We start from the raw sequence: 14,451 nt of genomic DNA, 5'->3' as shown, positions 1-14,451 counted from the left end.
ATATGAAGTACTTCCTAATAGGGTGGGAAAGGCAGATAAACATTAAAAATATGTAAACATTTAGGGCGTCAGAAGATAAGAGCTATGGTAATAAAACATTAAGCAGAATAGGAAGTATTGGGAAAGGCTACAATTTTAAATGTAGTGCTCAGGGTAGACCTGTTTGAGAAGGTGACAGTGGAGCAAACAGTTTTGAAGAAGAGGGAGTCCATGTGACTCTAGGGGGAAGGAGTTCTAGGCAGCGGAAACAATTAGTGCACAGACCCTCCAGGTGGGAGTGAACCTGATGTAATTCAGTCTTTTGTGTCTGAAATGGATCAGAAGAGTAATAGGAGGTTAGCTGAGGGTTTCAGATGTGGTTAATTGAAACTTTTTCTTAAATTCTGTCTTATTAACAATAATATAAGATAGAAGAGGAGCTTCAAAAAGTTTGTGAAAAAATGGCATCGGCATTTAGTCTAGTAGTTAAGACACCAATTAGGGTGACCACATCCCACATGGGGTACCTGAGTTCAATTCCTGGCTACAGCTTCCTGCAAAAGTAGACCCTAGGAGGCAGTGGTGATGGCTCAAGTAGTTGGGGTCCTGCCAAATCACATGGGAAATCTAGATAGAGTTCTCAGTTCCTGGTTTCAGCCTGTGGCTGTTTCAGCCAAAAGGACCAGCAGATGGGAGCTCATCTCTCTCTCCCTTTCTCCTTGCCTCTCAAATAAAAAGTGGATAATGCCAGTTTTCCTTGAACTTTTTGAAGCTCTCTTATATATTAATAAATTTATGGTTCTAATTAATTATTTAATTAAATTTGCCATGTTAAAATGTGATAGTTTTATAAAGTAAGGCCAAGAGTTTGAGTGATGAAATCTATTATCAATCATTTTATGTTTGAGAAATAACTTTGTAAATTCTCTGTCCTTACAATAGTAGTTTTTTTATTTTTTACAGAATGATTTGGAGCAAGTACTACGTCAAATTGGTGATAAAGATCAAAAGATCCAGAACCTTGAAGCCTTATTACAGAAGAGTAAAGAAAATATTTCATTACTAGAAAAAGAAAGAGAAGATCTTTATGCAAAAATTCAGGCTGGTGAAGGAGAGACTGCTGTTCTTAACCAGTTACAAGAAAAAAACCATACATTACAGGAGCAAGTATGCTTTTAAAGCATATTATATTTCTAAAATGTGCTTTTTATTTAAATCTTACTGACAATACATTATTTAAATAGTTAATTCAGGCTCTTGTTTAGCACTTTTTAAATGTTTTGTATCTTTGTTGAATGCCATCTCATTTACCTTAGAAGTGGATCACTATTGCAGTTAAAGTTAGCATAATTTGATACAGGAAATCCTCAGCACATTTCCCAGAAGGCAATTTACTGCTTGTGTGACTGTGGATAAATCACATCACCTTACTAGCTCTTTGGGAAATAAGAAATGTTGTTAATTATATATATTTGCTTCATGGCATTTTGTGATGTTTTTAAAAAAGAGTGAATAGCAATATAGTCATAAAGATATAACAAAGTATTAATGCTCTGAATTGGTTACTTATATTTTGATAATGTTTGTATCTTTGAACAATAAATGGCTAATAACTTTGATAAATTACCTTGTTCCAATAGTAATATATAGTTATACAATTTAGATCAGTATGTTTTCTAATGGAAAAGAATTTACAGTTGCTTTTTGAAGAATTGTCTAATAGAAGAATATTGTTATCTAAATGAGAAAACATTTAAAGTGAAGTTTCAGTAGGTCATATCACTTTATTAATTTGAGTATAATTTTTTTTTTTTTTTTGACAGGCAGAGTGAACAGTGAGAGAGAGAGAGAGACAGAGAGAAAGGTCTTCCTTTGCCGTTGGTTCACCCTCCAATGGCTGCCGCGGCCAGCACGCTGCGGCCGGCGCAACGCGCTGATCCGAAGGCAGGAGCCAGGTGCTTCTCCTGGTCTCCCATGGGGTGCAAGGCCCAAGCACTTGGGTCATCCTCCACTGCACTCCCTGGCCACAGCAGAGAGCTGGCCTGGAAGAGGGGCAACTGGGACAGAATCTGGCGCCGCGACCGGGACTAGAACCCGGTGTGCCGGCACCACAAGGTGGAGGATTAGCCTATTGAGCTATGGCGCTGGCTAATTTGAGTATGATATTATAACATAGATTTCCCCCCCAAATTTCAAAGTTAATTTGAAGAATTGTTATGAGAATTATCTTACAATAGTTTTTAATTATATACAACTTGACATTGTTTATCATGCAGATCTAATTGGGAAAGCCATGGATTTTGTTGTTGCTGTTGTTTATTTAAGAGGCAGAGATAAGGAGAGAGAGAAAGGATAGAGAATGCTTCCATCTGCTGGTTCACAGTGCACATGCCCACAGTGCCCGGGCTGGGACAGGGCCTAAACACTGGAGCTGGGAATGTAATCCAGATGCAATTCAGATCTTCCACTTTAGTTGCAAGATCCCAATTACTTGAGCCACTCACTGCTGCCTTCCAGAATCTACACTGACAGGAAGCATGATTCAGTAACCAGAGCCAGGAATGAAACCCAGACACTCCAATGTGTGGTGCCTAACATGAAAATCTTGATCACCAGGCTGAACACCTGCTCCCCATGCATTCTTTTAAAGAGTAAATTTAAATTAATCTGTATACTTCTGTGTCTGGCCATATTGGAGTAACTGATACCTGTTTACTTATCCTACCATAAATATAGAAAGATGGTAAGAATGCATACATTAGGCAATATGTAGTAGAGGATTGAAACCCCTGTGAAAAGAGAAACAGTGGAGTGAAACTTTGAATCCCTCTAACCTTCAACCCTGAGCTATTTTCCAGACTGTTGCAGGTTCAGGGAAACGCAAGAAAAGCACAGGGGTCTCTGAACTGAAGAGTGACAGACGGAATGAAATTAAATGAGATCAAGAGACTCAAGTTCAGGGAGGTGAAGGCTGCAGGGCAGAACACCAAGGGAAGGACGAAAGGAGAGAAAAAGCTTGAGAAATATGCCCAGGAATTCATCTGAGTCTTTGGTTGAATGCTAATAAGCTTTACACTCATAAAGTAGGATTTCACAAGACCAGGCAATGAGCAATATCAGGCAACTGCAGGTTGCAAAGTAACCAAAGCTCATCCACAGCCGGGAGAAAAACTGTAATAATAGACATAAAAGTGGAAACTATTAAAAGACCTAAGTAGGACTTCTAGAGAGATGAAAATGAAATGAAAATTTTGTTGGATGAACTTAGTAGATGAAGCAAGTAGAAAACAATATCAATGAACATGAAGACAAGGCAATCAAAAAACTGCTCAAAATGAAAAACATAGAAAAACACCAGGTGACAAAAGAGCAATGCTTTCGTGACCTGAGGGACAGGATCATGAAGTCTAGCATAGATATATAATTATTGTCACAGAGGGATAGAGAGGAGGAAAATACTTATAGAAGTAATGGCTGAGGCAGGTTTAAATTTGATTAAAAATTAAATCCATAGATTCAAAAAGCTTGATTAACTCAGAATATATCAAAGAAATATCAGCTGAATGGGATTTCATCTAATTTTAAAAAGTGTGCTATTTAAAAGGTAGTATTAAGAATACAAAAACCAAAACACAGATACATGTATCTGACAATTCAGAAATGTCCATAACATATAAGAAACGTGTGTCACTCAGTCAGATTGCCGATTGTCCAGGACTAGAAGATGGGAGTGGAGAAATGTCTGTAGAGAGGCATGAGGACACATTTGGGAAATATTCTCTACCTTGATTGTAGTGCTGGTTGAATGAATATATACATTTGTCAATTGTACGCTTAATTTGGATGAATTGTATGTCACAAATTATAGCTCAGTAGAGATTATTTTAAAAATTTTTTAAATAATATCTCTGGGTTTGATGTTATTTCTTATGATTTGAGATATTATGTTTACTTATTAATGGAAAGATTACAGTCATGCATCACTTAACAGTGGGGGTATATTCTGAGAAATACATGATTGGGGATTTGATTGTTGTGCAAATATCCTAGAGTATACTTACATAATCTAGGCAATATAGTCTTATGGGACCGCCATTATATATATGGTCATCATTAATCAAATCACTATTATGTAGATTGTGGCTGCAATTTTACTTGAAAAATTTTAAGATAACCTATTATAGAGCAATGTAATATTCTTGTGGTACTTAAATTTGGGTTTCTTAATTTTCATTTCATTTGTGAACTTCATAAAGTCTTCCTTGTACAACAGGTCACTCAATTAACAGAGAAGCTGAAGAATCAGTCAGAAAGTCACAAACAAGCCCAGGAAAATTTGCATGACCAGGTACAAGAGCAAAAGGCACATCTTAGAGCTGCACAAGACCGTGTCCTTTCCTTGGAAACCAGTGTCAATGAATTAAATAGTCAATTAAATGAAAGCAAAGAGAAGGTCTCCCAACTTGACATACAGGTAATTTGAGTTATGCTATTTAATGAGTTTGTATGAATTAACCAGTGATCTTAGGCTATCAGATATTTTAAATTATATATTTCTCTCTTTTTTGCCTTACATATTAATGGAAAAAATTAGGAATAGTAATTAGAAAAAGTTGTTTCTAAATAATTTGTTTACCTTTCATGTTTATTCTCATTCCCATGCCTCCTCAGCAAACTACACGTTCTGGAATCAAGTTCTTATTGTTGTTTTGAAGCTCAAATTAATTTGATATTATACAATTAAATGTATTTGTTAAAAATATATATGTATATGTTAAAAATCTATCTAAATGTGTGTATACATGTGTGTATGTACATCATCACACAAATTTTGATGTTAGGCTCTTTTAACTGTGCCACTTTGTCCATGGGAATTTGAGAATATAAATCTTTTAAAAATTATTAAAAAATTTATTTTGACTTCACATGTAGTACTAGTAAATTTTTATGAGGTACAGTGCAGTATTTCTACACAAACACACAATGTAAACCCCTTAAACTAGTCAACTAGCCTTTCTATTTCCTTATCTTTTCTTTGTGTTTGGAGCCTGTCAGCTGCTCCTTTCCATTTCTTTATACAGAATATGATAGTTTTCTATGAACTATAGTTATCCCACTGTAATATAAACATTAGAATTTGTTAATTCTATCAGACTCAGACTGTGTTATCTAACATTCCTCTGTCTTCCCTCCACCAGACCTTCCCAGCCTTTAGTAATCACTAAGTCTAAGTTTGGATTGACAATTTTTTTAACTTCCACCTATGAGAGAGAATATCTAATATTTGTCTTTTCTTAAACGAAGCTTTTATTTAATAAATATAAATTTCATAGGTACAGCTTTTAGAATATAGCGGTTCTTAGTCTTTCTGTGTCTGGCTTATCTCACTTAACGTAATGATCTCTAGTTCCATCCATTGTAATGCAAATTTCAGGCTTTTGTTATTTTCATGGCTGACTAATATTCCATTATGTGTTCATATATTGGAGGAGATCTAGGATGATTCCATATCTTGACTGTTATGAATAGTGTTGCAATGAATGTAGGAGTGCAGGTTTCTCTTTCAAATGCTGATTTCATTGATTTCATTGCTTTTCTGGATCTATACCTAGAAGTGGGATAGCTGGGTCATATTGTAGATATATTTTCAGTTTTTTGAAACTTCTGTACTGTGCTCCATAATGTTTGTACAGTAATTTTAATTCTCATCAACAGAGTATAAGGGTTCTCTTTTCTCTACATCCTAGCCAGCATTTGTTATTTTTTCTCCTTTTAATAATAACCCTTGTAACTGGAATGGGATGATACCTCATTGTGGTTTTGATTTGCATTTACCTAATGACTAGTGATGTTGAGAATTTTTTTATACATTTGTTTGCCATTTCATTTTTTATTCTGAGAAATGTTTATTCAGATACATTGTCCATTTCTTAACTAGATTATTTGCTTTTCTGTTATTGTGTTTTTAGATCCTAATATATTCTGGTGTATCAGTGTTTGTCAGATGAATGGTTTACATTTAATTTCTCCCATTTTTGTTGGTTGTATCTTGATTTGGTTGATTCTTTTTTTCTACTGTACCGAACCTTCTTAGTTTGATATAATCCCATTGGTCTGTTTTGCTTTTGTTGCCTATACTTTTGAGGTCTTACATAAAAAACAAAAATCATTGCTTCTGCTAATGTCTCGAAGTTATTTTTCCTGTGTCATTTTCTAGTAATTTCCTAGTTTCAGATCTTACGTTTAAAACTTTGATCCATTTTGAAATGACTTTTGTGTAGGATGAAAGGTTGGGAGAAGGTTATGATTCAGTCTTACATGGATATCCACTTGTCCCAGCACCATTTATTGAAGAGACTATCCATTCCCTGTATATATTTTTGGTCCTTTGTTATAGAAGTTGCCTGTAGATGCATGAATTTTTAAAATCTTTCCTTAAAGGTTTGATTTATTAAAAATTTTGTTATATTGTACCCTTATATATTTCAACAAATATACTTTCAAAAATCTATATAGCAGTCATGCTCAGTGAATTAGTCATGTGGTAAGAAATAAGACACATTTTGTTTTTCATGCTACTTACCATTTTTTTTATTCTGTACTATGGAAGAGAAATTTGTAAAAACACATCTAAGCCTTGGTTTTTATTTTAGAAGAAAGTTTCCATTGGAAATAGATATATAGTAAAATAATATAACTCGTATACTTATTAGAACTTGGAGTACACATTTCTTTTTAATTATTGGTTTGATGAGTTATATGATTATCTGATATATGAAAGTCCAGTTTAACAGAAGAAGGAAGAAATGAGAGGAAATTTGAATGAATAAATAGATAGCATAGTCTTTGATGCTTTTTTTTTATTACAGGATTCTTCCTTTTAGAAAAGATCACCCTTCCACTACTACTCATTTGAGAACCAATTTTTATAATGAGATTAACCAATTTTTCATATTATTATTGTTCACTTTTTTACCTTTAAAATAACTTCATTCTTGCCATTGTTCTTTGAAAAGTGTTACCTTTAGATACTTTCCAGTTTTTGAAGTTTTTGTTCAGTCGCTTTAACTTCTTCATGAAGTAGAGTGTGATGGCATGGTTTTACTAGAATTAGGACTCTGATGAAAACCCAGGGCTTTAAATAATGTTGTTAACAAAAGAATGGCAACCTGAATTGCTTAGCCAAAAGGTAGTGACTATGGCTTTCTTTAAATATACCAAGCAAAGGCAATTAAGGTAATTTTTTTCCCCTAGAGTGTCCCTTTAGCTATAAAAATGTGATTTTTAGCTGTTTCCTGGTTTTGAGTTCCGTAACATAGCATTTTATCTCCACTTCCTCTAGTGTGCATGATCAAAGTAAGTTATTATGTACATGTGTGGCAGCATATCATGAAAAGGCTGTTCACTGCCCCATTGTTCTAAAGGCTTTAGAGTTTCAATAATTATTGCATTGTCATATACATCGATGCAACCATTATTTGTGAAAATTCAAATATTTAGTTATTGAGAAAGAACTGTTTATATTTTTCCTTTCTATTTAAAATAACCCTACAGTGTAAATCTTATATTTCTTATGTCCATTGATCTTCTCTTCAACCAATTAAAAGAATATACCCTCCAGTTTTTACTGTTTTCTCATTATACTTTAAGTTCAAATATGTTTTTATATTTTTCCTACTTTCTTATTTTCCTATTAGAGTTACGTTATACAAAAGTTATTCAAACACTTAAAAATGTTACTTTTGATAATAAGACATAATCTTTTGTATTGTTTGATTTTCTTTAAGGCCTGTTATAAAACTCTTTGAAGTTTTAGTGTGAAATTTATTGACTTTTTGTGTGCATCAAAAGGGAGCCCTTTTAAGTGAGAAGATATCAGGGGAAACTGATTTTTACGAAGTAGTTCCAGTTTTTCTGGTTGTTTTGAGTCCTTCAGTTCTGGGATTCTTGATTCTCCTTGGAGTAATAATTTTCTTTGGCATAGTTAGTTTATCACAACAGGATGGACTTCAGACATTGACTTCTGAAAAATGCAGTGACCCTTCTCAGTTAAAAATGTATGCATTTTTCTTTTTAGAATAGGGACACTATAATGTATTGGTGTCATATAGATGCACCTTTTCATTGTTTATTCAAACATTATTAGGAATCTTCTCCCCGCCCCCTACCTGTTCTTACTTTGGGGGATTTTCAAAAATGTATTTCTCAAGGTCTAAATCCTTAAGTTTTTTTCCAAACATTTTAGGTTTTAAGTTTTTTAATGACTAAAGCAATGTGCATTCAAGCAAGGGGAAATCAAGAACTACATGTGAATTAAATAACTTCTGAATTTTGTTACAGATTAAAGCCAAAACTGAATTATTGCTATCAGCAGAAGCGGCAAAAACTGCTCAGAGAGCTGATCTTCAGAATCATTTGGACACAGCACAAAATGCCTTACAAGATAAACAGCAGGTAGGCAACCTGATGCAGTTTTATATCATAACCTGGTGCTTACATGTAAAAATGATATCTAGTTTTACATAATCTTGCGATAGACTTGCTTATTGCTTATCTTGGGAAAAACTTGCTTATTCCCTTTAATTCCTCACTGAGTTCAGAGCAATTGAGTGAGTACTAGAAGCAAGTTGGACAGATGGAAATAAAAGTATCAGCTTTGTGTTTGATGAAAGCTTAATTGATCGGCAACTGTGGTTGGGGCCAGCGCCATGGCGCACTCGGTTAGACCTCCGCCTGTGTCGCCAGCATCCCATGTGGGCGCTGGGTTCTAGTCCCGGTTCCTCCTCTTCCTGTCTAGCTCTCTGCTGTGGCCTGGGAGGGCAGTGGAGGATGGCCCAGGTGCTTGGGCCCCTGCACCCGCTTGGAAGACCAGGAGGAGGCAACTGGCACCTGGCTCCTGGCTTCGAATCAGCGCAGTGCACCGGCTGTAGCGGCCATTTGGGGAGTGAACCAATGGAAGGAAGACCTTTCTTTCTGTTTCTCTCACTGTCTGTAACTCTACCTGTCAAATAAATAGAAAATCTTTAAAAAGAAAGAAAATGTCATGGTGTTTGCTTGTAATCCATACAAATCTTCCCATTTACAATGTAAATTATATATAAATAGTTGTTATACCACATTGTTACGTTTTAATGATATGAAAAAAGAAAGAATGCATGTGTTCAATAAAGTAAAATTTTTTTTCAAATAGTTATGGTATCTGGTTCAGTCAGTGCATGTGGAACCTACAGATACAGAGAACCAAGTATGTGTTTATGTGTGTATGTACACACACAAACACACACACACACACACTGATGTATTTTTGCTTGTGTACTCCCACAATATGTATATGATTCTGCAACTTGCTTTTTACTCAGAGTATTACTAAATGCATCTGGAAAGTATTTTATTTTATTTATTTTTATTTTATTTGAAAGGCAGAGAGACAGAGATCATCCTTCCTTCTGCTGGTTCACTGCCCAAATGTATACTGAGCTAGAACAGAGCCAGAATTTAGAAACTCCATGGGGATCTCTCTCATGGGTAGCAGGAACGCAAGTACTTGAGCCATCACTGCTGCTTCCCAAGGTGTACATTGGCAGCATACTGGGTCAGGAATAGAGTAGTGGGACTTGCACAGGTGCTCCAGAATGGGATGTGGGCTTCCAAGTGGCAGTTTAACTGCTACCAAATACCTACCACCTTGGAAAATATTTCCTGAGCATTCTATCAGTCATAAACTATAATGGAAATATATTTATAAAAATACATAAAATTTAAAATTTATGTGTCAAAAAATTAACATAAAACTAATAGCAAAAGGATAGAACATCTTCTGAAATGTATCTGATGAAGAGATAATATTCCTGATATTTATAACTTTTATATAGGAAATAAGTAAACCTACATGAAAATATGAATAATTGAAACTATATTAGGAAATGTCCAAGCTCATTGGGAATCCATTTCAAATAAGACAATAATGGGATACACTTGACCCATTTGCCTTAGTAGCAGAAAAGTGTGTGTGTGTGTGTGTGTGTGTGTGTGTGTGAAATTACCAGTGGAAGGATTAGAGAGAGTGAGGAAGAAAAAGTCACTTTAATGCACTGCTGGAGATAGGAAACATCAGTTGAACCTTTGGGCTGGAGGGACAGAGGGAACAACTTGGCAGTATATTTCAAGAACTTCAAATTTTTTCATATTCTTTAGCCCACTGATATATATAATCCTGAAGAAATAACTGTAGCTTTAAATGTTCTATTTGTATCTTCATTAATAAATGGAAAAAAATTAGTAGCAATCTAAGAATCTAAAGCAGGGCATTTGACTAAAAAATGGAATACATCAATAAAATGGAAATTTATACAATTGAATATAATGACACTTTAAAAATAGTAGAAAGTTTCATAGGCATTGTCTAAAAAAAGGCACTAAAATAAGATAATATATAAAGTAAAATCCTGTTTTTATTTTAAAAGTACAAAGAAAACATACAGAGAAGACTGGAAGAAAATTAGGAAAACATTGAGAATTATAGTAGCTGGTGTATTTATTAGTATTTTTATTTGTTTTTATTTCTGTGCAAATAGTATTCCAAATCAATGGAACAAATATCACAAATGTAATCACCATAATATTTCAGAATGTTATTTTTTAAAATGATGTTTTGAGCATTGAAACATTTAATTATGATAAAAGTGTTATTGGATTATTAGCCTACTTAATGTTCTGTTGTTTATTTTGACTCCTAAAATAACTTTTTCTAGATAAATATTACAAATTGTTAAATTGTTAATGCATATACTAGTAAACATAGTGTCTTGGACTATACAAGTCTTGGTATATATTGGTGAGTGAATATAGCCTCTGCTACATCATTATATTTGTCAACACCTTACTCCAGATACTTTCTTAAGTAAAATTGATGTTTTAAATTTTATTTTGACTAAACTTCAGGCAAGAAAATATGGTAAACCTTACCAAAGTTGTCTTCAATTGTACTTTCCTATAGGAGTTAAATAAGATCACCACTCAGTTGGATCAGGTCACTGCAAAGTTACAAGACAAACAGGAACATTGCAGTCAGCTGGAAAGTCATCTGAAAGAATATAAAGAGAAACACCTCTCTTTAGAGCAGAAAACTGAAGAACTAGAAGGTCAAATTAAGGTTTGTGTAACAGAAGTTGAATTTAGCCATATTTTCTGCTGGAGAAACAATGGAATCTGATGACCTATGTGAAATCAAGGACTTTTAATTAAAAAAAAAAGGTGTAGCTCTGATATACAATTTTAAAATGTTACTTGAAGTTTTTCTGTCTTAAGTTTTAATTCCATGTTTATTTTTATTTCTTTATCTTTTAGGATGTATTCCATATGTTTCATATAGATATTATTATAGAATTTATTTGATTATATCAAATATCTTTCCTTTCATGAATTTTTTCAAAATAGGTGTTGGACCAGACCCATAGGAATCAATCTGCTTATAAAATATTTAGTATGCAAAATCATTACAACTATATAAGAAGATGCATTGTTTATAGATATTCAAACTTACATTTAACAGTTTGATTTTGTAAATTCTTTTTTTTTTAACTTTTATTTAATGAATATAAATTTCCAAAGTACAGCTTATGGATTACAATGGCTTCCCCCTCCCATAACTTCCCTCCCACCCGCCACCCTCCCCTTTCCCGCTCCCTCTCCCCTTCCATTCACATCAAGATTCATTTTCAATTCTCTTTATATACAGAAGATCAGTTTAGCATATATTAAGTAAAGAATTCAACAGTTGCACCCACATAGAAACACAAAGTGAAAAATACTGTTTGAGTACTAGTTATAGCATTAAATCACAATGTACAGCACATTAAGGACAAAGATCCTACATGAGGAGTAAGTGCACAGTGACTCCTGTTGTTGACTTAACAAACTGACACTCTTGTTTATGGTATCAGTAATCACCCTAGGCTCTTGTCATGAGTTGCCAAGGCTATGGAAGCCTTTTGAGTTCACCGACTCTGATCATGTTTAGACAAGGTTGTAGTCAAAGTGGAAGTTCTCTCTTCCCTTCAGAGAAAGGTACCTCCTTCTTTGATGACCTGTTCTTTCCACTGGGATCTCACTCGCAGAGATCCTTCATTTAGGTCATTTTTGTTTTGTTTTGTTTTGTTTTGCCAGAGTGTTTTGGCTTTCCATGCCTGAAATACTCTCATGGGCTTTTCAGCCAGATCTGCATGCCTTAAGGGCTGATTCTGAAGCCAGAGTGCTATTTAGGACATCCGCCATTCTATGAGTCTGCTGTGTATCTAGCTTCCCATGTTGGGTCGTTCTCTCCCTTTTTTATTCTATCGGTTAGTATTTGCAGACACTAGTCTTGTTTATGTGATCCCTTTGACTCTTAATCCTATCATTATGATCAATTATGAACAGAAATTGATCACTTTGACTAGTGAGATGGTATTGGTACATGCCACCTTGATGGGATTGAATTGGAATCCCCTGGTATGTTTCTAACTCTACCGTTTGGGGCAAGTCAGCTTGAGCATGTCCCAAATTATACATCTCTTCCCTCTCTTATTCCCACTCTTATGTTTAACAGGAGTCACATTTCAGTTAATTTTCAACACTTAAGAATAACTGTGTATTGATTACAGAATTCAACTATTAAGTAGAACAAACAGAAAAATGCTAAAAGGGATGACATTGTAAGTTGTTCGTCAACAGTCAGGGCAAGGGCTGATCAAGTCACCGTTTCTCATAGTGTTCATTTCACTTTAGCAGGTTTCCTTTTTGGTGCTCGGTTAGTTGTCACCAATCAGGGAGAACATATGATATTTGTCCCTTTGAGACTGGCTTATTTCACTCAGCATAATGTTTTCCAGATTCCTAACAGGGATCACTTTTCAGTTAAAATTTAACACCTAAGTGTCGCTCCCCCTCTTCGCGGAGGAACAACACAGGACCCTGCGCTGTTCTTTTGTCTGCTCGGCCCTTCCCGGGTTTGCTGCTGGTTCTTCCCGGGTTGGCTGCCGTCCCTCCACCTCCGTGGAGGGGCGTGCCCCCCTGCCACTTTCCCCACTTCCGCGGGGGAGTGGCACACCGCTGGCCGGCTCTCTCGGGGGCTGCTCAGATGTTATCCGGATGTTCCCCTTAGATGTTCCTGGTGCATGTTGTCTCTCTCCTCCTTTATAGTCCTCTTCCACCAATCCCAACTCTGCTACCCACATGCCAATATGCTGCTCTCCTCCAATCAGGAGCAGCTCCTGTAGTTTATTGGTCGAACTGGAGGCAGCTGCATAGAAGCTGTTTACTCCTCTCCCAGCGCCATATTGTGGGAGAGCAGATGCATAGAATAAGTCTTAATTCCAGTAACTTAGTCTAGTCCGAGTTGCTCCCCACACCTAAGAATAATTGTGCGTTAATTACAGAGTTCAACCAATGGTCCTAGAACCAAAAAAATACTAAAAGGGATAACGTATTACATTGTACATCAACAGTCAGAACAAGGGCTGATCAAGTCACTGTTTCTCATAGTGTCCATTTCACTTCAACAGGTTTCCCCTTTGGTGCTCGTTTAGTTGTTGCCGATCAGGGAGAACATATGATATTTGTCCCTTTGGGACTGGCTTAATTCACTCAGCATAATGTTTTCCAGATTCCTCCATCTTGTTGCAAATGACCAGATTTCATTGTTTTTGACTGCTGTATAGTATTCTATAGAGTACATGTCCCATAATTTCTTTATCCAGTCTACTGTTGATGGGCATTTGGGTTGGTTCCAGGTCTTAGCTATTGTGAATTGAGCTGCAATAAACATTAATGTGCAGACAGCTTGTTTGTTTGCCAATTTAATTTCCTTTGGATCAATTCCAAGTAGTGGGATGGCTGGGTTCCTTCAGGTTTCTGAGGAATCTCCAGACTGACTTCCATAGTAGCTTAACCGGTTTGCATTCCTACCAACAGTGTGTTAGTGTCCCTTTTTCCCCACATCCTCTCCAGCATCTATTGTTGGTAGATTTCTGAATGTGAGCCATTCTAGCAGGGGTGAGGTGAAACCTCATTGTGGTTGTGATTTGCATTTCCCTGATTGCTAGTGATCTTGAACATTTTTCCATGTGTCTGTTGGCCATGTGGATTTCCTCTTTTGAAAAATGTCTATTGAGGTCCATGGCCCATCTTTTTTTTTTTTTATGGTATTATAATCATGATTTTTTAAAATTTTTTTAACTTTTATTTAATGAATATAAATTTCCAAAGTACAGCTTATGGATTACAATGGCTTCCCCCTCCCATAACTTCCCTCCCACCCGCCACCCTCCCCTTTCCCGCTCCCTCCCCCCTTCCATTCACATCAAGATTCATTTTCAATTCTCTTTATATACAGAAGATCAGTTTAGCATATATTAAGTAAAGATTTCAACAGTTGCACCCACATAGAAACACAAAGTGAAAAATACTGTTTGAGTACTAGTTATAGCATTAAAT

General features: G+C 35.5%; 1 protein-coding gene across 8 annotated transcripts in view; it reads left to right on the top strand.

Annotated features, from left to right (window-relative positions):
* The window catches only part of EEA1 (early endosome antigen 1), a 472,296-nt gene that overhangs the window by 420,379 nt on the left and 37,466 nt on the right, over positions 1-14,451 (top strand). For all 8 annotated transcript variants that reach the window (XM_070052691.1, XM_070052692.1, XM_070052693.1 and 5 more), the window contains 4 exons: positions 943-1,146; positions 4,253-4,453; positions 8,320-8,433; positions 10,976-11,131. In XM_070052691.1, coding sequence (XP_069908792.1) covers positions 943-1,146; positions 4,253-4,453; positions 8,320-8,433; positions 10,976-11,131 — 675 coding nt within the window. The remainder of the gene's footprint in view (positions 1-942; positions 1,147-4,252; positions 4,454-8,319; positions 8,434-10,975; positions 11,132-14,451) is intronic.

Source organism: Oryctolagus cuniculus, chromosome 11, assembly GCF_964237555.1.
Source record: "Oryctolagus cuniculus chromosome 11, mOryCun1.1, whole genome shotgun sequence".
Lineage (NCBI taxonomy): Eukaryota > Metazoa > Chordata > Mammalia > Lagomorpha > Leporidae > Oryctolagus > Oryctolagus cuniculus.
This window is presented reverse-complemented; position numbering and strand designations above follow the sequence as displayed.